Raw genomic sequence first — 23924 nt, forward strand, 5'->3', positions numbered from 1 at the left:
CTTATCCTGGATGCGTAGCTTCACAAATAGTTTATTACACTGTCTCTGGATCGGTGCAGTGGAGGCGGAAGACACAAAATCAGCGCGTTTAGCGCGTGTTCGCTGCTTACGACAACTCGTGGGTTGGGCGGGTGGAACAACAACTCCCGCTTCACTTGCAGTCTGTACATTACTTTTTACAGCGTTTGAATTACGCTTGGGTCGCATAGCAGAGGGCTGGGTGGGTGGCTTATTGCGAACAAGTTTATCACCCACACGAACCATGGAAGAGCCTTTAAACGCGACCTTCTGGGCGGGCTGGCTTTGAAGAACATGAATATCCATGGGCTGGGCAGCACTAGAATTGTTCTTGCGTTTACGCAAACAAACAGTCTGGATGTGTCCTTTCCTTTGACAAAAGTGACAAACCGCGTTTCTTAACGGGCAATGTTCACGAGGATGAGCAAGAACACACTTAGGGCAAGACTTAACTCTATCATTTTGCACACGCGGCTGACGAATGTGTTTAACATGACGCGGCCGGCTAGTGTTTACAGTCTGACTCTGCCGGTGGGGCCGCGGGCGTGACATAACTTGCTTAGCACAGGCAATTTGAGAAATACATGGCTGATCTAACTCACACTCAGCATAGTCAAAAGTATCTTGGGCTTCAATGATGTTCATCACAGTCTCTAATGACGGGTCAGGCAACTTTAAGATAGCAGCACGAATACGAGAATTTGCAATGTTTTGAGTAATAGCGTCTCGTAACATGACATCACTGTAGGAAGCTCCACACACACAATTAAATCGGCACTGACGGGTGAGGCCACGTAAATCTGTTAACCACTGTTTATTAGATTGATATGGCAGTTTCTTTAATCTGAAGAACTTGAATCTGACTGCTGCCACATGAACTCGCGACTCGAAATACTCAGCAAGCTTGTTAACAACAACGTCATAGTCTAAAGCTTCTGGCTGGGATTCCGGGAACAACTTACAAAGTAGTCGATAGACTTCCACGCCTGCAGTGGAAATTAAATAAAGCTGCCGCTCAGTACCCGTGATTTTGTAGACTGTCATGTGCGCCTGCAACTGCGCGAAATATTCTCGCCATTCTTCTCTTGATGCATCAAAAGCACGGAAAGGTGGTGCTGCCTGTGCTTGTTCCTGTTGTGTTGGAGGATTAGCCGCTTGTTTGGCGATTGCTTCCACCAGACTTTGTATTTGCTGACTCTGTAACAAGATCAACTGTTGTAATTCGGCAGACATAGTGAACACAAATTAAACCAGCCCCCAAAATTTTATCGCTATAATTAGTATAACCAGAAACAAGTTGAACCAGCCCTGCACACGAGTTCGGCAGTCCTCGTCGCCAGTTTTGTGGCGGCGTTCGTAGCGACAAACAATTCGCTGTAGAAACGGCTTACGAAGTCACCGCCACACTTTTAATAGCGGGCCGACCGGTCCGCTGGAACAGTGAACAGAAAGATGAAAACCCAAACACTCTGATTAAATAAAAGTCGGTACTTATCTTTATTAACGATGATACAGAAACACAGTAGTGAACTCCGTGTCTACAGAAATCTGTCTAGTTCGAGTCGGAGCGGCTAGGTCAGCGTCGGCTGACAACAAACAACAACTCTGCTGCGATGAACACACAACTGACTAGCAAGTACACAATTCGGTGGCGAGTATCCAACTGAGCGGCGAATACAGAACTGTCCTAGCGCTCGCGACTCCAGCGCTTAAGAAACCAGAAGCCAGCGGTGGCGCGCGCAGACTTGCGGCGATTTCCTGTCTCGCTGGCGCTGCTTATGCGGACGGCGTCCGGACTTTGATGCTGCCAACCTTTTGGCAGCGGGCTCGGGTGGCATTACTGGCTAGGATATAACATGAATACTTTTTGCAAAATATTTTTTGTTAAAAAAATTTTGAAGTCCTGTCTCAAACACTTTGGAGGAGGTGGGGGGGGGGGGGGGGGCGGGGAGATTTGGAAACAATATCATAGATCCAATGCTGCATTTACAAGATCAATGTAAATTTAGTTCATAATATTGAAGATTGGCTGGATCTCATCATTTGAGGAAACCTATTTGACATGATGGAACCAATTGCAAATGCTTGTTTTCAAAAATAAGTTATCTGAAGGTTTGTCTAAGCCAGCGGCATCCAACCCACGGCGTACAGCTCAAAGTAAGTATCAGTGTGGCCCAAGAAGTGAACATCTGTCACAAGATTGGTAAACAAAAGAAAGAAAAAATCTGTAAAATTTCGATTATGTAGAGTTATTATCAGGAAAATATTCTCAACGTGAAACTGCCTCCACACAATGCTATTCTCTTATTGGTCCACACCTTTCCTTTTTATTCTTCACAGCTACTGTTAGTGCTAAGTACGTTACGTGCTGCCCAAAAATAAACATCATCTTGCTATGCAGCCCAGGTTGGTTACCCCTAGTCTAAGCATTACATCCACGGCTGCACTAAAGAAAGCTTTGCAAGAAACATTCAAAATGAAGACAAGAGCTGCAGATATCCATAAAACTGCTCTCTCAATAAAGAAAGAAATGAAAAGAATCTCTTCAAGGATATTTTCTTGTAACGAATGAGAATGCCAGTCTCGACCTAGTCTCAAATCTCGCCAGATGCCCCGTACAATCATACTTACATTAGTGAATATAAGTAGGAAACTGAGTCGTGATAAGTTGCCCACACAGAATTATTTCTTAGAAGCCTTCGAGATTGTCGAGCTTTTGAGAGAGATATTTACCTTTGCCGGGTCCGGGTCGAATGTAGGACTGACGGTCAGGCGCGATATCCGCACGGCCGGTGTAAAGATGAACGGCTTGAACACGGAGTGGCGCGGGTCTGGAGTTGCGGTGAACCAGTGGCAGTGCGGCTTCCCGCTGCCGGGCGGACTCAACACAGAAACCTGCAACAGCATAGGGCGGTGTGTACTACGGGGTCCCGAATTAGGCGTTCTGCCGTGTCGCGTGCAAAAAGCTGCCGAATAATTTGTATCTGAAATAAGACAGTAATAAAGAGACTATTTAACAATCGTGTTTAAAGTTTGCTGTATTTTCCGAACAATGCAAATGCAAACTTGAGGTTCCCCCTGCACATTGATCTGTACCTCTACACTGATAGTTGTCGCCATCCAACTCAAAATGAAGATAAATTTTGTACCCTGGTTCATAGGGACCAACATCACCTCATATATTTAAGTTTGTCAGCTGAGTTAGCCCACCTTGAAGTCATTTTTTGGCAGAACAATTATTACAGATAACAGACTAGACACATGTTGCACTACCAATTAACCACAATGTGGAAAGTGATAAAAATAACGAGACTGATCATGTTCTGCACAAACGTGTCGAACACAGGAAGCTGGAAATCTTCCACTTGCTACTGTTACACACCAATTAATAACTACATTTTTTTCCTCATTTTTGAGTTTGGATCTAGTTATCTATGTCATACGTGCATTGAGTGCCCAAATCTGCCAAAATGTAATTCAGACCATACCCACGCAAATTCATTACTCCGAAGATTATTTCCAGTATCCTAATTACAATGCTATGCTTATTTTCACCAGAAACCATAATAATTAGAAGTTGTGAATAACAAATTACCATAACAATATAAAGCAGTAAATTTGGACTGAGGTAATAAGTGATTTTGGAAATACTGGCACATACAATTAGAAAGCTATGACTCCAGACTTTACAGTAACACATTTTAATTTTTAGGAACTAACTTAAAAGATAATTAATACTGAAATCTGAACACACCCAAAATTACGGTTGCTTTCTGAGCTATTACATCTGTTGAATTGCCAAGTTTACCATCACACATCTGTTGACCTAATTTTATAGACCAGATGATATTCTTCATTAACCAGGAGATTAATCAGGAAATTCTATAAATTATCATAATTTCAAGTACAGCAGGATCGTGCGCTCAAGTTACAGACAGGGCACCACAATCAGCAGTCGCTGACATGCTATGCGCCCCTTATACTACTGATTGCGGGCTTGCCTTCTGGACTGGCTCATATCTGGGAGTTCAGTGGGATTGGGCACAATTGGTTGAAGTTTCATGCAGCTACTTGAAAATAGGTAACTCTCAGTGTGAACACACAAAATAGTTCTGTAACCTTTTGCAATTTACTAACTACTTATTACGTAAACAAAATTATTGCCTGGACATCCACTCTAGTAAATTCCAAACACATTGGTTTATACACAAATATGTAGTTTCACAAATACAAAGTATTAAAACAGCAATCTTTAAATACCACACCCCAACCAACGATCTTCAGTCTACAGTCAGCTATTTAACAATGCCTTCAGCATTAGCCTGACTAAGACCTATGTAATAACTCCACTCTCAGTAATCCCACTGCTGATGTGGTATAGTTCGGGTCACACTCAAGTATGAAAATGCTAACATCTTTGGGTCGGTATCTGCAATCGCATAATAAACTGGGTGTTTAGAAAGTACTCCTAACTTGAAACTTCCCGGCAGAATAAAACTGTGTGCCGCACAAGTCCAATTCGCCTTTCAGAGCCAAAGGTCCCAAGTTCAAGTCTCGGTCCTAGAGACAGTTTCAATCTACCACGAAGTTTCACGTGAATGTGCATACTGCTGCAAAGTGGAAGTTTCATTCTGGGAACATCTCCCAGGCCGTGGCCAAGCCGTGTCTCCATAATATCCCTTCTTCCAGGAAGCTAGTCTTGTCAAGTTTCCCAGAAAATCTTCTGTGTAGTTCAGAAGGTAGAAGACGAGGTACTGGCGGAATTCGAGCTGTGAGGATGGGTTGTGAGTTGTGCTCGGGTGATTCAGTTAAAGCACTTGCCCGTGAAAGGCAAAGGGCTCGACTTTGAGTCTCAATCTGGCACACAGTTTTAATCTGCCACAAAGTTACAAATGACTTCACACACTGTTGCAAGGAGAAAATTTCATTCTGGAGTCCTCTGAAATTTTTGATGCAAGTTTGTGCTCATTTGTACAAGTTGTGCATTGAAAGGCATAAAAGTCTGTCTATCATCATATTGGCTGACAATAAATGCTTATGAAAAATTTTTCTCAAGGACCATATGTCTGTCTGAAATAATGTAGAAACATCTTTGGTTGTTGCAAGCAAGAACTGTTTATTGAACCACATTTCATAAATATGTTTTATGATCTGTGCTACGCTGAATGTTTATGGTGAATTATGTAGTGAGCTGTGTTGTGGAATAAGGTGGTTTATGATAAATATTGCCATTGAAACTATCCCTGAGTGTTTGGACTAGCCCTGTTTTTGTGCTACATAAACACCAGAATACGAAAAAGGTCAATTCAAGTTTAATAAATGTGAATAAGTAAGTCTAAAAAGAGCGGTGTTGTGTCTGTCATTGTCTAACACCATTCAATACTCAAAAAGTTTTCAGTTTCGAGAGAAGGAACTTGCACGCTACATGAAAGTGGAAAATGGGTCTCTAACCAGATCAGTACAGTGTATGTGGTGTGGAGGTTCTTTTTCTTTATTTACTTCTTCGTTTTACATTGTGTAAGGTTAGGAGCCTTACATATGCTGGGTGACAACTGCATCACATGCAGTTGTGGCACGTCACCAGTTGCCCATATTATACAGGGCGTTTCAAAAAGAAAGAGCAGATTTCAAACATTTATTTCTCAAAAACTACAAATGATAGAAACACAATTCCAACGGTCCTTCACTCAATATGAGTACCAAATGTTACACAACAAATATCAAAACTGTACCTCAATATGAGCACCATTTGTTACACGACAAATATCAAACCGGTATCTCATTTCTTGCCACACACGACGCAACTGGTCTTTAGTTACCGAATTCACGGCCGCAACAATTCGATGTCGTACCTCTTGAAGAGTAGTGGGCATAGGTGGGACATAAACACAGTCCTTTATGTACCCCCACAAATAAAAACCGCAGGGAGTAAGGTCTGGTGACCTGGGAGGCCACAGACGATGACATTGATCTTGTGCTCCTGCTCTTCCAATCCACCGTCCTGGAATGGTGTTATTTAGGTACCGTCGTACAGGTTCAGAGAAGTGTGGTGGGGCGCCATCTTGCATGAAGATGAAGTGATTTGAATCTTCCTGAAGTTGAGGAAATAGCCAGTTTTCTAACATGTCCAGGTAAATGGTTCCTGTGATAGTTTTCTCCATGAAAAAGAAAGGTCCATAAACTTTGTTTACCGAAATTGCACAAAAGACGTTAACCTTTGGTGAGTCTCTTTCATGTTGAATAACGTCCCTCGGAGTTTCACTCGCCCAAATTCGTACGTTATGCCGATTAACTTTACCAGAAATGTGAAACGTTGATTCATCTGAAAAAATTAATCGTTCGGCAAAATTGTCCTCTTCCATGTCCTGTAGAATTGCAGTTGAAAATTCGAACCTTTTGTTGTGGTCGTCAGGACGCAATGCTTGCAATAACTGCAGTTTGTACGGCTTCATGTGCAGACGGTTACTCAGAACGCGCCATACCGTTGTTTTAGACATGTTTAGTTCGTGACTTGCCCGTGCCGTGGATTTTCTAGGGCTCCTTTCGTAAGCTGCACGGACACGCTCGACATTTTCATCCGATGTGCGTGGACGACCCGTGCTTTTTCGCTTGCAGATGCAACCATCTTCTACGAATCTGTGATGCCACTCATAAATTTGCTTATGACGAGGCGGCTGTTTGTTGAATTGACGGCGGAATGCACGTTGCACACCAACAGTGGACTCTAACTTTGCAAATTGCAGCACACAAAATGATCGTTCCTGTGGTGTCGTCGCCATTTTCCTACAAACAAACGCCAGCGCCACTGCGGATTTGCATGGAACTTCTGCGCGGACCATTGAAAAACTTTGAACCTTTCTCTGACAAGAAACGTTTGAATTGTGTTTCTATCATTTGTAGTTTTTGAGAAATAAATGTTTGAAATCTGCTCTTTCTTTTTGAAACGCCCTGTATATACACACACACACACACACACACACACACACACACACACACACACACACACACACAAGCAGACATGTCTGCTTGTGTCTGTGTATATGCGGATGGATATGCGTGTGTGTGCGCGAGTGCGTACCCGTCCTTTCCCCTCCCCCCCCCCCAAGGTTAGTCTTTCCACTCCCGGGATTGGAATGACTCCTTACCCTCTCCCTTAAAACCCACATCCTTTCGTCTTTCCCTCTCCTTCCCTCTTTCCTGACGAAGCAACCTTTGGTTGCGAAAGCTAGAATTTGGTGTGTATGTTTGTGTTTGTTTGTTTGTATGTCTATCGACCTGCCAGCGCTTTTGTTTGGTAAGTCTCATCATATTTGTTTTTAGATATATTTTTCCCGCGTGGAATGTTTCCCTATGAAAGCGCTGGCAGGTCGACAGACACACAAACAAACACAAACATACACATACACATAAAATTCTAGCTTTCGCAACCAACGGTTGCTTCGTCAGGAAAGTGGGAAGGAGAGGGAAAGATGAAAGGATGCGGGTTTTAAGGGAGGGGATAAGGAGTCATTCCAATCCTGGCAGCGGAAGGACTTACCTTGGGGGAAAAAAGGACAGGTATACACACACACACACACACACACACACACACACACACACACAAGCAGACATTTGTAAAGGCAAAGAGTTCGGGCAGAGATGTCAGTCGAGGCGGACGTACAGAGGCAAAGATGTTGAAAGGCAGGTGAGGTCTGAGTGGCGGTAACTTGAAATTAGCGGAGGTTGAGGCCTGGTGGGTAACGGGAAGAGAGGATATATTGAAGAGCAAGTTCCCATCTCCGGAGTTCTGATAGGTTGGTGTTAGTGGGAAGTATCCAGATAACCCGGATGGTGTAACACTGTGCCAAGATGTGCTGGCCGTGCACCAAGGCATGTTTAGCCACAGGGTGATCCTCATTACCAACAAACACTGTCTGCCTGTGTCCATTCATGCGAATGGACAGTTTGTTGCTGGTCATTCCCACGTAGAAAGCTTCACAGTGTAGGCAGGTCAGTTGGTAAATAATGTGGGTGCTTTCACACGTGGCTCTGCCTTTGATCATGCACACCTTCCGGGTTACAGGACTGGAGTAGGTGGTAGTGGGAGGGTGCATGGGACAGGTTTTACAGCGGGGGTGGTTACAAGGGTAGGAGCCAGGGTAGGGAAGGTGGTTTGGGCATTTCATAGGGATAATCTAAGAGGTTACGAAGGTTAGGATATGTGTGTGTGTGTGCGCGCGCAAGTGTATACCTGTCCTTTTTTCCCCAAGGTAAGTCTTCCCGCTCCCGGGATTGGAATGACTCCTTACCCTCTCCCTTAAAACCCACATCCTTTCATCTTTCCCTCTCCTTCCCTCTTTCCTGACGAAGCAACCGTTGGTTGCGAAAGCTAGAATTTTGTGTGTATGTTTGTGTTTGTTTGTGTGTGTGTCGACCTGCCAGCACTTTCATTTGGTAAGTCACATCTCCTTTGTTTTTAGATATATTTTTCCTACGTGGAATGTTTCCCTCTATTATATTCATATCATTAATTTGAACCCAACAATTACGTTTGTTATTGTCGCTGTTGCACTTTGAAATTTTTCCTGTCGTCTTATTTTCTCTTTCTGTTTTTACCAGTAGTCTCACTTTGTATTCACCTTCCCCTTTTCACCGTAATCTACTATACAATTTTATCCCGCCTATATAAACTCAGTAATACGTAACCCACTTCCAAACCATAACAAAAAAAATTTATTTTCCGCTTTCAACACTACCGCTGCTATAAAATCCACCGTTTCTAGTTCAAAAACAGTTGCTTTCACGTATTAAACAACTATTTCGGCTGGTTCTAATAACTTTCGCTTTATTTCCACTTCCGTTTTTCGCACATCACTGATCATTTTTAGCCGCTCCCCACAGGTTTTAACGTCATTATTTCTTCGTCAGACAATTGTTAGCCCCATTTTCGTAACCTTTCATCACAACACCACTCCTTTTAATACATTTACACATAGTTTTTTTGAAATTTTCCCGAATTTCTCCATCCTTTAACGTGTTTTAGCGGCAACACAACCACCTAACCTTTATGCACATCGTTGTCTACCAACCCAAGTTCACCACAGGATCAACACAGCCCAGTTTTAACCAACACTTTTTCGCCTTTTTTCATACCAGATCTCCAGTTGCTTTCCAGTTCACCTTTATCTCTCCCCATATATTTTTATTTTTCATTTTCATTTCAACCTCATGTTACACTTTCCACCTTCTAATACCATGTCACCCTCACAACACCTCCACAACAACCCCATTAAGTTTTATTTACATTCCCTCCGCAAACATGCCTTCACCCTAGCCAGATTACGCTCCCATATTTTATTTTCTCAGGCTTGTCTGACATTTGGCATTACCCCCAAAGGCCTCACACTTAAAGTTCCCATCTCTGGCTGCAACCCTTCTTTCCATCAGTCCCTATACCAGTTCCAAACTGAACAATCCATTGCCCTCACCCACCTAATCCTTCACCTACACATCAAATCAGTCAACGAACACACCCGTCAACTCCTATCCTTAATAAAAGTCCTCAATCTTTCCTCTCCCACATCCACACCAGCTGTTCAGAGCATCCTCCTACAGGCCAACCGCAAATTATAACAGCATGTCACCCTCCACCTCAAAAAACTATCCAATCTCCTGGTTTCCCACCTCCGGAAAGGCAACTCACTCACCCTTCACAACCTTTCCAGCAAACCTCAACCTCCTCTCATTGCACCCAAACCCAGTCCCTCCCATCTACTCAATCTCCCACTTCCAGCTCCACTCCCTCCAAAACCTCAAAATTCCAATCAACACAATCTGGAACCACAACACCCTAATTCAGTAGTTAACCTTTCCTCCAAACCTCTCTCCCAATCCAAAACCTCTGTCCTATCCAAAGGCCTCACCTTCAGCCCCACTCCCAGATTCAACCAAACAGCCCTCGTCAAAGATTTACTGTCCTACACTCGTACTCTCTGCTGGAAATATCACTTTGCCACGAAGAAAAATGATCCTAATCCTACTCCTAATGATCCAACTCCACAAGACACCATCCAAATTGAACCCTGCCTGGAACAGTTCCGTCCTCCGTGGCAGCGGGACTCACCTCCTCTTCCTCAAAATCACCCTCTCCAAACCTTCCAGGAATTTCTGACTTCCAGCCTTGCATCTCAATCCTTCTTAAAAAACCTTAATCCTACTCCCAACATCACCACTGCTGAAGCCCAGGCTATCCGTGATCTGAAGGCTGACCGATCCATCGTCATTCTTCCGGCGGACAAGGGTTCCACGAGCGTGGTACTTGATCGTCGGGAGTATGTGGCTGAGGGACTGCGTCAGCTTTCAGACAACACCACATACAAAGTTTACCAAGGTAATCCCATTCCTGATGTCCAGGCAGAGCTTCAAGGAATCCTCAGAACCTTAGGCCCCCTACAAAACCTTTCACCTGACTCCATCAACCTCCTGACCCCACCAACACCCAGCATCCCCACCTTCTACCTTCTTCCTAAAATTCATAAACCCAATCATCCCGGCCGCCCCATTGTAGCTGGTTACCAAGCCCCCACAGAGCGTATCTCTGCCTACGTAGATCAACACCTTCAACCCATTACATGCAGTCTCCCATCCTTCATCAAAGACACCAACCACTTTCTCGAACGCCTGGAATCCTTACCCAATCTGTTACCCCCGGAAACCATCCTTGTAACCATTGATGCCACTTCCTTATACACAAATATTCCGCACGTCCAGGGCCTCGCTGCGATGGAGCACTTCCTTTCACGCCGATCACCTGCCACCCTACCTAAAACCTCTTTCGTCATTACCTTAGCCAGCTTCATCCTGACCCACAACTTCTTCACTTTTGAAGGCCAGACATACCAACAATTAAAGGGAACAGCCATGGGTACCAGGATGGCCCCCTCGTACGCCAACCTATTCATGGGTCGCTTAGAGGAAGCCGCCTTGGTTACCCAGGCCTGCAAACCCAAAGTTTGGTACAGATTTATTGATGACATCTTCATGATCTGGACTCACAGTGAAGAACAACTCCAGAATTTCCTCTCCAACCTCAACTCCTTTGGTTCCATCAGATTCACCTGGTCCTACTCAAAATCCCGTGCCACTTTCCTTGACGTTGACCTCCACCTGTCCAATGGCCAGCTTCACACGTCCGTCCACATCAAACCCACCAACAAGCAACAGTACCTCCATTATGACAGCTGCCACCCATTCCACATCAAACGGTCCCTTCCCTACAGCCTAGGTCTTCGTGGCAAACAAATCTGCTCCAGTCCGGAATCCCTGAACCATTACACCAACAACCTGAAAACAGCTTTCGCATCTCTCAACTACCCTCCCGACCTGGTACAGAAGCAAATAACCAGAGCCACTTCCTCATCCCCTCAAACCCAGAACCGCCCACAGAAGAACCCCCAAAGTGCCCCTCTTGTGACAGGATACTTTCCGGGACTGGATCAGACTCTGATTGTGGCTCTCCAGCAGGGATACGACTTCCTCAAATCCTGCCCCGAAATGAGATCCACCCTTCATGAAATCCTCCCCACTCCACCAAGAGTGTCTTTCCGCCGTCCACCTAACCTTCGTAACCTGTTCATCCCTATGATATCCCCAAACCACCTTCCCTACCCTCTGGCTCCTATCCTTGTAACCGCCCCCGGTGTAAAACCTGTCCCATGCACCCTCCCACCACCACCTACTCCAGTCCTGTAACCCGGAAGGTGTACACGCTCAAAGGCAGAGCCACGTGTGAAAGCACTCACGTGATTTACCAACTGACCTGCCTACACTGTGATGCATTCTATGTGGGAATGACCAGCAACGAACTGTCCATTCGCATGAATGGACACAGGCAGACAGTGATTTTTTTATATATATAGAGGGAAACATTCCACTTGGGAAAAATATATCTAAAAACAAAGATGATGTGACTTACCAAATGAAAGTGCTGGCAGGTTGACAGACACACAAACAAACACAAACATACACACAAAATTCAAGCTTTCGCAACAAACTGTTGCCTCATCAGGAAAGAGGTAAGGAGAGGGAAAGACGAAAGGATGTGGGTTTTAGGGGGAGTGTAAGGAGTCATTCCAATCCCGGGAGCGGAAAGACTTACCTTAGGGGGAAAATATATATATATATTTTTCACACACCCCCGAGTGCGCTATTACCTGGCTGCCCTGAGTCGGAAATGCGCACGTGACAGGGCGGCATATGCCTCCGTCCACATCGCGCAGCACCTCGAACATGCTCTTGATGCCAAACTTGCCGCCGCCGGAGAAGCGCTCCAGCTGCTCCTTCCCCCTCTGGTAGCGCCCATCGCCGGGTTTCGACCCAAAGGCTTCTGCAAACGGTGGCTGGCCACTGCTCTCCCACCGTCCCAGTGAGGTCGCCACATCCGCCAGGCCCTCCGAGCAGCGGTCGTAGTCATCAGACAGTGACAGTGCGTTCGAGATGTTGCGGAAGCCGGCTGTGAGAAACAGAACCCAAAACCAGAGCTGCAGCGTGTAACGCGCAATATGCCATTTGGACCACATACATTCTCAAATTTATGATCTTATCGTTTTTTTAAATCTTATCTGAAATGTTTTAAACTCCGAATGTATAGAAGTATATGTCGCGCTAGCACAGCTACAAAATTTTCTCAGACAACTATAAAATTAATTAATCTAAAAAAATTACACTGAAAAAATACATTACGGAAGGTTCCAAATAATTGGAAAAGAGCACAGGTAGTCCCAGTCTTCAAGAAGGGTCGTCGAGCAAATGCGCAAAACTATAGACCTTTATCTCAGACGTCGATCTGTTGTAGAATTTTAGAACATGTTTTTACTCGAGTATCATGATGTTTTTGGAAACCCAGAATCTACTATGTAGGAATCAACATGGATTCCGGAAACAGCGATCGTGTGAGACCCAACTCGCTTTATTTGTTTATGAGACCCAGAAAATATTAGATACAGGTTCCCAGGTAGATGCTATTTTTCTTAACTTCCGGAAGGCGTTCGATACAGTTCTGCACTGTCGCCTGATAAAGTAAGAGCCTACGGAATATCAGTCCAGCTGTGTGGCTGGATTGAAGATTTTTTAGCAAACAGAACACAGCATGTTGTTATCAATGGAGAGATGTCTACAGACGTTAAAGTAACCTCTGGCGTGCCACAGGGGAGTGTTATGGGACCATTGCTTTTCACAATATATATAAATGACCTTAAATGACCTAGTAGATAGTGTCGGAAGTTCCATGCGGCTTTTCACGGATGATGCTGTAGTATATAGAGAAGTTGCAGCATTAGAAAATTGTAGCGAAATGCAGGAAGATCTGCAGCAGATAGGCACTTGTTGCAGGGTGTGGCAACTGTCCCTTAACATAGACAAATGTAATGTATTGCGAATACATAGAAAGAAGGATCCTTTATTGTATGATTATATGATAGCGGAACAAACACTGGTAGCAGTTACTTCTGTAAAATATCTGGGAGTATGCGTGCGGAACGATTTGAAGTGGAATGATCATATAAAATTAATTGTTGGTAAGGCGGGTACCAGGTTGAGATTCATTGGGAGAGTGCTTAGAAAATGTAGTCCATCAACAAAGGAGGTGGCTTACAAAACACTCGTTCGACCTATACATGAGTATTGCTCATCAGTGTGGGATCCGTACCAGATCGGGTTGGCGGAGGACATAGAGAAGATCCAAAGAAGAGTGGTGCGTTTCGTCACAGGGTTATTTGGTAACCGTGATAGCGTTACGGAGATGTTTAATAAACTCAAGTGACAGACTCTGCAAGAGAGGCGCTCTGCATCGCGGTGTAGCTTGCTCGCCAGGTTTCGAGAGGGTGCGTTTCTGGATGAGGTATCGAATATATTGCTTCCCCCTACTTATACCTCCCGAGGAGATCACAAATGTAAAATTAGAGAGATTAGAGCGCACACGGAGGCTTTCAGACAGTCGTTCTTCCTGCGAACCATACGCAATTGGAACAGGAAAGGGAGGTAATGACAGTGGCACGTAAAGTGCCCTCCGCCACACACCGTTGGGTGGCTTGCAGAGTATAAATGTAGATGTAGATGTAGATGTAGATGTTTACGACTTATCTTAGAAGAAAGATTAAGGAAGGGCAGAACTACATTTCTAACATTTGTAGACTTAGAGAAAGCTTTTGACAATGTTGACTGGAATACTCTCTTTCAAATTCTGAAGGTGGCAGGGGTAAAATACAGGGAGCGAAAAGTTATTTACAATTTGTACGGTAAGCAGATGGCAGTTAGAAGAGTCAAGCGACACGACAGCAGTGGTTGGGAAGGGAGTGAGACAGGGTTGTAGCCTCTCCCCGAAGTTATTCTATCTGTATATTGAGCAAGCAGTAAAGGAAACAAAAGAAAAATTCGGAGTAGGTATTAAAAACCGTGGAGAAGAAATAAAAACTTTGAGGTTCGCCGATGACATTGTAATTCTGTCAGACAGCAAAGGACTTGGAAGAGCAGTTGAACGGAATGGACAGTGTCTTAAAAGGAGGGTATAAGATGAACATCAACGAAAGCAAAACGAGGATAATGGAATGTAGTCGAATTAAGTCGGGAGATGCTGAGGGAATTAGATTAGTAAATGAGACACTTAAAGTAGTAAAGGAGTTTTGCTATTTGGGGAGCAAAATAACTGATGATGGTCGAAGTAGAGAGGATATAAAATGTAGACTGGCAATGGCAAGGAAAGCGTTTCTGAAGAAGAGAAATTTGTTAACATAGAGTATTTCTGAATGAATTTGTATGGAGTGTAGCCATGTATGGAAGTGAAACATGGACGATAAATAGGTTAGACAAGAAGAGAATAGAAGCTTTCGAAATGAGGTGCTACAGAAGAATGCTGAAGATTAGATGGGTAGATCATATAACTAATGAGGAGGTATTGAATTGGATTGGGGAGAAGAGAAGTTTGTGGTACAACTTGACTAGAAGAAGGGATCGGTTGGTAGGACATGTTCTGAGGCATCAAGGGATCACCAATTTAGTACTGGAGGGCAGTGTGGAGGGTAAAAATCGTAGAGGGAGACCAAGAGATGAATACACTAAGCAGATTCAGAAGGATGTAGGCTGCAGTAGGCACTGGGAGATGAAGAAGCTTGCACAGGATAGAGTAGCATGGAGAGCTGCATCAAACTAGTCTCAGGACTGAAGACCACAACAACAAGAACAACAACAACTGTACTACAAAAAGATAAAATTTTGTTTATGAGAATATATATTATCATAACTGTTGAATTGAACTTGTGATTTAATTTCATTTTCTGTAAATTATTTACAGTTTAATGTTCTGTGTTTAAATCTTAGTACGACTATACCATTGTTGATGTACTTTGGAACGATGTTAACTGTGTGTAAGTTGTGTTGTGTATCCTGGCGGGAAGTGAAGCAAGGAGGGATGTAAAGTTGTTCTATTGTACTCAGTTATTGGACAAATTGTAAATTCAAGTTACGTAGATATGGAAAGTATTTCACGGAATGAAAACAGTATAATTGATGGCAGCAAGGCATCTAGAACTATTAAATATGAAAATTACATACGAATCAGTTTGTCGCCTATGTTATTTAAGAAACATGTCAACCTATTAGACTTCCAGACATGCAAGAGAATCTGGGTTCCAGACAGGAGGAATTCAAGCAACGGATTGAAGCAGATCCTAAAGAGGGGAAAAAAATGAGTATTTTTTCTTTAAAACTACCGCTAGACCCAGCCAATATTTTTTACTCCATGAACATTTATTACAATTAAAGGCCATCCAATTGTGTGTAACAAATGAGGTCGTTAAAAGTGGTCTGACAAATGTCGTGAAAATAATTAAAAATTGTGTTTATTTGGACAAGAATCACAAAATTTCTTAAATGTCAACTGTTGTGGCGTCGCAAGACAGCCACGCCACGGAAGTAGCCGAAAGGCACGCGCTAAGCTCACGTAGAATAGAGATAGGTCTGCAACAGGATACGTAATGAATGCTATAAAGAAAAGTACGTAGCTGCTGGAATACTTAACTTTAATCCATCCTTGTGTTACATCGCTCTTGACGATACAAGTGAGACTCTTTAGATACAAGCTATGTAAGGCTAATGGCGCCTTGCTAGGTCGTAACCATTGACTTAGCTGAAGGCTATTCTAACTATCTGCTCTGCAAAAGAGCGAGGCTTCGTCAGTGTGCATCGCTAGCTACATCGTCCGTACAACTGGGGCGATTGCTAGTCCGTCTCTCGAGACCTGCCGTGTGGTGGCGCTCGGTCTGCGATCACTGACAGTGGCGACACGCGGGACCGACATGTACTAATGGACCGCGGCCGATTTAAAGCTACCACCTAGCAAGTGTGGTGTCTGGCGGTGGCACCACATCAACATTTCTGGCGTCAACTGGAATTACTGTGCCACATTTTACATTTCCCCCCACAATATGCTGGTGGTCCGACAGCTCAGGAGCGTGTCCTCATGCACGTCAACTGTCACTTGAAAATGGCGTAATACCCGACACTGGCCAGTAGTGGAAAATACAAAATATAGTCTCCACAAAATGTCATTTCATTAATTAAAAATAATAAGAGATCCCCCCCATGAACCATGGACCTTGCCGTTGGTGGGGAGGCTTGCGTGCCTCAGCGATACAGATAGCCGTACCGTAGGTGCAACCACAACAGAGGGGTATCTGTTGAGAGGCCAGACAAACGTGTGGTTCCTGAAGAGGGGCAGAAGCCTTTTCAGTAGTTGCAAGGGCAACAGTCTGGATGATCGACTGATCTGGCCTTGTAACAATAACCAAAACGGCCTTGCTGTGCTGGTACCGCGAACGGCTGAAAGCAAGGGGAAACTACAGCCGTAATTTTTCCCGAGGGCATGCAGCTTTACTGTATGATTACATGATGATGGCGTCCTCTTTGGTAAAATATTCCGGAGGTAAAATAGTCCCCCATTCGGATCTCCGGGCGGGGACTACTCAAGAGGATGTCGTTATCAGGAGAAAGAAAACTGGCGTTCTACGGATCGGAGTGTGGAATGTCAGATCCCTTAATCGGGCAGGTAGGTTAGAAAATTTAAAAAGGGAAATGGATAGGTTGAAGTTAGATATAGTGGGAATTAGTGAAGTTCAGTGGCAGGAGGAACAAGACTTCTGGTCAGGTGACTACAGGGTTATAAACACAAAATCAAATAGGGGTAATGCAGGAGTAGGTTTAATAATGAATAGGAAAATAGGAATGCGGGTAAGCTACTACAAACAGCATAGTGAACGCATTATTGTGGCCAAGATAGACACGAAGCCCACACCTACTACAGTAGTACAAGTTTATATGCCAACTAGCTCTGCAGATGACGAAGAAATTGAAGAAATGTATGATGAAATAAAAGAAATTATTCAGATTGTGAAGGGAGACGAAAATTTAATAGTCATGGGTGACTGGAATTCGAGTGTAGGAAAAGGGAGAGAAGGAAACATAGTAGGTGAATATGGATTGGGGGACAGAAATGAAAGAGGAAGCCGCCTGGTAGAATTTTGCACAGAGCACAACATAATCATAACTAACACTTGGTTTAAGAATCATGAAAAAAGGTTGTATACATGGAAGAACCCTGGAGATACTAAAAGGTATCAGATAGATTATATAATGGTAAGACAGAGATTTAGGAACCAGGTTTTAAATTGTAAGACATTTCCAGGGGCAGATGTGGACTGACCACAATCTATTGGTTATGACCTGTAGATTAAAACTGGAGAAACTGCAAAAAGGTGGGAATTTAAGGAGATGGGACCTGGATAAACTAAAAGAACCAGAGGTTGTACAGCGATTCAGGGAGAGCATAAGGGAGGAATTGACAGGAATGGGGGAAATAAATACAGTAGAAGAAGAATGGGTAGCTTTGAGCGATGAAGTAGTGAAAGCAGCAGACGATCAAGTAGGTAAAAAGACGAGGGCTAGTAGAAATCCTTGGGTAACAGAAGAAATATTGAATTTAATTGATGAAAGGAGAAAATATAAAAATGCAGTAAGTGAAACAGGCAAAAAGGAATACAAACGTCTCAAAAATGAGATCGACAGGAAGTGCAAAATGGCTAAGCAGGGATGGCTAGAGGACAAATGTAATGATGTAGAGGCTTGTCTCACTAGGGGTAAGATAGGTACCGCCTACAGGAAAATTAAAGATACCTTTGGAGAGAAGAGAACCACTTGTATGAATATCAAGAGCTCAGATGGAAACCCAGTTCTAAGAAAAGAAGGGAAAGCAGAAAGGTGGAAGGAGTATATGGAGGGTCTATACAATGGCGATGTACTTGAGGACAATATTATGGAAATGGAAGAGGATGTAGATGAAGATGAAATGGGAGATACGATACTGCGTGAAGAGTTTGACAGAGCACTGAAAGACCTGAGTCGAAACAAGGCCCCCGGAGTAGACAATATTCCATTGGAACTACTGACGGCCGTGGGAGAGCCAGTCCTGACAAAACTCTACCATCTGGTGAGCAAGATGTATGAAACAGGCGAAATACCCTCAGACTTCAAGAAGAATATAATAATTCCAAAAAGCAGGTGTTGACAGATGTGAAAATTACCGAACTATCAGCTTAATAAGTCACAGCTGCAAAATACTAACACGAATTCTTTACAGACGAATGGAAAAACTAGTAGAAGCCAACCTCGGGGAAGATCAGTTTGGATTCCGTAGAAACACTGGAACACGTGAGGCAATACTGACCTTACGACTTATCTTAGAAGAAAGATTAAGGGAAGGCAAACCTATGTTTCTAGCATTTGTAGACTTAGAGAAAGCTTTTGACAATGTTGACTGGAATACTCTCTTTCAAATTCTAAAGGTGGCAGGGGTAAAATACAGGGAGCGAAAGGCTATTTACAATTTGTACAGAAACCAGATGGCAGTTATAAGAGTCGAGGGACATGAAAGGGAAGCAGTGGTTGGGAAGGGAGTAAGACAGGGTTGTAGTCTCTCCCCGATGTTGTTCAATCTGTATATTGAGCAAGCAGTAAAGGAAACAAAAGAAAAATTTGGAGTAGGTATTAAAATTCATGGAGAAGAAATAAAAACTTTGAGGTTCGCCGATGACATTGTAATTCTGTCAGAAACAGCAAAGGACTTGGAAGAGCAGTTGAATGGAATGGACAGTGTCTTGAAAGGAGGATATAAGATGAACATCAACAAAAGCAAAACGAGGATAATGGAATGTAGTCTAACAAATACTAACAAAGAGATAGAGGGGCTGGCCAGTACTTACCTCAGCTCAGTACAGCCGATAGATACACATAAAACAGAACTGAAAATTTACATTCCTAGCTTTCGGAACTTTGTTCCTTCATCAGGGAGGAGAGAGGGGAAAAAAGGGAAGAAGGGAAAGTGGATTCAGTTACTCACAACCCAGGTTATGAAGCAACAGGGAAGGGTAAACAGGGAGGGTAGCAAGGATGGAGGCATGGTTGTCAGAGGGAAGCCAAAGATATACTACTGTAAGTACTTACAGGCAATGGCAATGGCAAGGAAAGCGTTTCTGAAGAAGAGAAATTTGTTAACATCCAGTATTGATTTAAGTGTCAGGAAGTCATTTCTGAAAGTATTCGTATGGAGTGTAGCCATGTATGGAAGTGAAACATGGACGATAAATAGTTTGGACAAGAAGAGAATAGAAGCTTTCGAAATGTGGTGCTACAGAAGAATGCTGAAGATTAGATGGGTAGATCACATAACTAATGAGGAAGTACTGAATAGGATTGGGGAGAAGCGAAGTCTGTGGCACAACTTGACCAGAAGAAGAGATCGGTTGGTAGGACATGTTCTGAGGCATCAAGGGATCACCAGTTTAGTATTGGAGGGCAGCGTGGAGGGTAAAAATCGTAGGGGGAGACCAAGAGGTGAATACACTAAGCAGATTCAGAAGGATGTAGGCTGCAGTAGGTACTGGGAGATGAAAAAGCTTGCACAGGATAGAGTAGCTTGGAGAGCTGCATCAAACCAGTCTCAGGACTGAAGACCACAACAACAACAACAACAACAACAATGAGAGATCATGGGGAGGACCTGAAAAGGAATGAGAATTTATCAGCTACTCCTAAAACACTCACGTATCTGAATACGCTAGACATTCCCGTGGTTGCTAAAGAAATTATGGTAGACCCTATCAACTGTCAAATAGCAAAAGCACTTACAGAAGGCTCAATCGGTGAAGAAACACAAGAAGAACATGGACTTTCACCTGGGTCCAGTGGCTCACACTTTGATTACCATCATTATAAGATAATGATCTGATAAATGAAGCGTCACTTTATAATCTCTTACAGGAAGTGTGACTCAAGTCATAGTTAATCCTACTCTACACATTAATAAATACTCTAGTAAAACTAGCCTCTACAACTTGATGGAATACTAATTTTGTAATGGGAAGTCCTTAACAGATTGTAAATAATTAAAGGAATAAAGGTAACAACTCAATGAAAAGATGATGGGTGTGCCACATCAGCGGCACATAAATGGGGCTGACAATGTAGCTAGCTTTCTGAAGCTAGCAATATTCTTATGCCCTCTTGTGTGTTTCGATGAAACGGCACCTCGGCATTCAGGTGAGTTGTTACCTTTACACCTCAAATTATTTATACATTGTTAAAGAAGTATGAATCGTTGTGATGTACACCTACAGTAACCCGGCTGAGTGTAACACGATTTGCACAATATTAACACTCTGGAGATGAGTGACGTAGCACTTACGTTACGTGGATTACACTTCCAAAGGACGAGTGACAAAGGATCTATGTCAGGCATTTCTCAGTCCTCATAAATGTATTCAAAGATTTGTCTTACATCCATCACCTGTATAAAGCTACTAACATGCTTGCACTATCACAATTAAACACCAGATGGCAGCACCAGTCACTTGTACTGGTGGTAACACATCCTGTAAAACTCTTATTGTGTAAGACATCCTATGGAACATTACTAAATGCTTTCTCTGAAAACGGCCTAGAACAGATAGTTTGGAATCTCCATCCATAATCGAATTATATTGGCTCTCATGGCAACAAATAGGGCTAACCTCTTCGAGGACGTCCATATCGAAACAGTGACATGGTTGTGGCTACGTTGATTACCAAAGTAAAAAGGACAACTAAAATCAAGCAGAATGATACACACATGTTCAGGAAACAAGACAAAAAGTCAGTGTTGTCCAATTTCAGTAAGGAATTTCGAACATTCAGCACAGGGCAGGTGGAGGAGCATGTAGAGGAACTGTGGCTCAAGTTTAAAAGAACAATTGACCACGCACTAGACAGATATGTTGTAGCCAATTGAACACTTTACAATGGGAACGAACCTCCACGATATACAGTCAGTGTAAAGAAACTTCAAAAGAAACAGAGGTTACTGGATAATAGGTATAAAAGTGTAAGGCTACAGATAGATAGATGCTGAATGAAATGCATTTGGCTGTCAAGAGAGCAATGCGTGATGCCTTCAATGACTACCACAGCAGAATATTGTCAAATGATATTTCACAAACCAAAAGAAATTCTGGTCATATGTAAAGGCTGTTAGTAACACCAAAGTTGGTGGTGGTGATGACAATTGGTTTATGGGACACTCAACTGTGCAGTCATCACAACCTGTACAAAGTCCCAATTTTTACACCATCCAATTTGTTTCACAGTCCAATCTAGCGACTGTCAGGAATGATGATGATGATGATGATGATGATGATGATGATGATGATGATGATGACAACACAAACACATAGTCCTCAGGCACATAAAATCCCCAACCCAGCCAGGAATCGAACCCAGGACCCTGTGATCGAGAGGTAAAAATGCTAGCCACTAGACCACTAACTGCAGACACCAACATTAGTGTACAGTCGAGGCTAGCGAGTAAGACAGGAACTGAAATTAAAGGTTGCAAAGCAAAAGCTGAAATGCTTAACTCCACTTTCAAATGTTCCTTTACGAAGGAAAATCCAGGAGAATTGCCTCACTTTAATCCTTGTACCACTGAAAAGATGAGTGAAGTAAGTGTGAGATGAGTGAAGCAGTGTTGAGAAACAGCTGCAGTAGTTGAAACTGAACAAAGCTCCAGGCCCCAATGGAAACCCTGTCTATATACTGAATTTCCGGCTGAGCTAGTCCATCTTCTAACTGTAACCTATCCTAGATTCCTTGAACAAAAAGCCATGCCCAGTTCTTGGAAACAAGCACAGGTCACACCCATCTACAATAAGAACATTAGAAGTGATTCACTGAACTGCTGTCCAATATCCTTGATATCAATTTGTTGTAGAATCTTATAACATATTCTGAGCTCAAACACAATGAAGCATCTCAAACAGAATGACCTCCTCAATGTCAACCAGCATAGATTTCGAAGACAATGAATCACGTGAAACCCAAATCACAATTTTCTCACATGATGTGCTGAAAGCTTTGGATCGAGGTAGTCTGGTAGACACGGTATTTCTTGATTTCTGAAAAGCATCTGACTAATTACCACACCCATGCTTATTGTCAAAAGTTCAACCATATGAGATATCAAGTGACATTTGTGCCTGGATTGAGAACTTTTTGGTAGGGAAGAGACAGCATGTTATCTTGAATGAAGTGTCACTCTCAGATGTAGAAGTAACTTCAGATGTTGGGACCCTTGCTGAATATATTTTATATTTTGACCTTGTGGACAGTATTAATAGTAACTTCAGACTTTTATGCAGTTGATGCAGTTATCTACAATGAAGTACTGTCTGAAAGAAGCTGCATAAATATTCAGTCAGATCTTGATAAGAGTTCCAACAGTTGCAGAGACTGGAACTTGCTTTAAATGTTCAGAAATGTAAAACTGTGCACTTCACAGAATGAAAAAGCATAGTATCACATGACTACAATATCAATGGGTCCCAGTAGGAATTGGTCAACTCGTACAAATACCTGGGTGTAACACTTTGTAAGGATATGAAAAGGAACGATTACATAGGCTCAGCCATGGGTGAAGCAAATGGTACACTTTGGTTCATTGTTAAAACACTGCGGAAGTGCACTCAGTCTACTAAGGAGATTGCTTACAAATTAGTCATATGATCCATTTCAGAATACTGCTTATGTGTAGAGGATCCATACCACATAGGTCTAAGAGAGGATACTGAATCTATATAGAGAAGGGCAGCACGAATGGTCACAGGTTTGTTTAGTCTGTGGGAGAGAGTCACAGAGATACCGAAGGAAGTGAACTGGCACTCTTGAAGATAAGACCTTAAGTATCCCGACAGTCTACTAACAAAGTTTCAAGAACCGGTTTCAACAATGTCTCCAGGAATATACAACAACTTCCTACACATCGTTCCCAAAGGGATTGCGAGGACAAGATTAAAATAATTACAGCACACAGAGAGACATTAAAACTTTTATTCTTCCCACGCTCCATACATAAACAGAACGGAAAGTAACCCCAATAACTGTAGATGTAGATTGGCGGGAGAGAAATTCAGACAACGCTGTATGTTGCTCGCTTTGTTGTTTTCACACTCCTCCCATCAAACAGTGCATCTCATGAGGTCACATGCAGTGTTGTCTGTTACATTCTTTGTATTTATTTTCAAGATTGCTTGACAGTACAGTACTTAAAAAGACAAGTTGCACCTCCAAACTTGAGTGGAAAGTCTCCGAAGATAAGGGAAACAACAGTTACAAACAGAGTACCTATACTAGTGTTCAAAGTACTACCAATAGCTACAAAAGACTTCTGACATCAGTTGTAAAGCTGTTGAAAACTGACAGTGAATGCTTCTTGTGGAATCACTCAAAGCACCATAATCACATCTAATTAGATACTGGCAATGTCTGCGAATGTTCGTGAAGAATACAGCTTA

General features: G+C 42.9%; 1 protein-coding gene across 1 annotated transcript in view; it reads right to left on the bottom strand.

Annotated features, from left to right (window-relative positions):
* The window catches only part of LOC124553867 (secernin-2), a 119747-nt gene that overhangs the window by 23458 nt on the left and 72365 nt on the right, over positions 1-23924 (bottom strand). The window contains exons 5-6 of the mRNA XM_047127868.1: positions 12210-12508; positions 2752-2913 (exon numbers count right to left, since the gene is read on the bottom strand). Coding sequence (XP_046983824.1) covers positions 2752-2913; positions 12210-12508 — 461 coding nt within the window. The remainder of the gene's footprint in view (positions 1-2751; positions 2914-12209; positions 12509-23924) is intronic.

Source organism: Schistocerca americana, chromosome 11 (genome assembly GCF_021461395.2).
Source record: "Schistocerca americana isolate TAMUIC-IGC-003095 chromosome 11, iqSchAmer2.1, whole genome shotgun sequence".
Taxonomy (NCBI): Eukaryota; Metazoa; Arthropoda; class Insecta; order Orthoptera; family Acrididae; genus Schistocerca; species Schistocerca americana.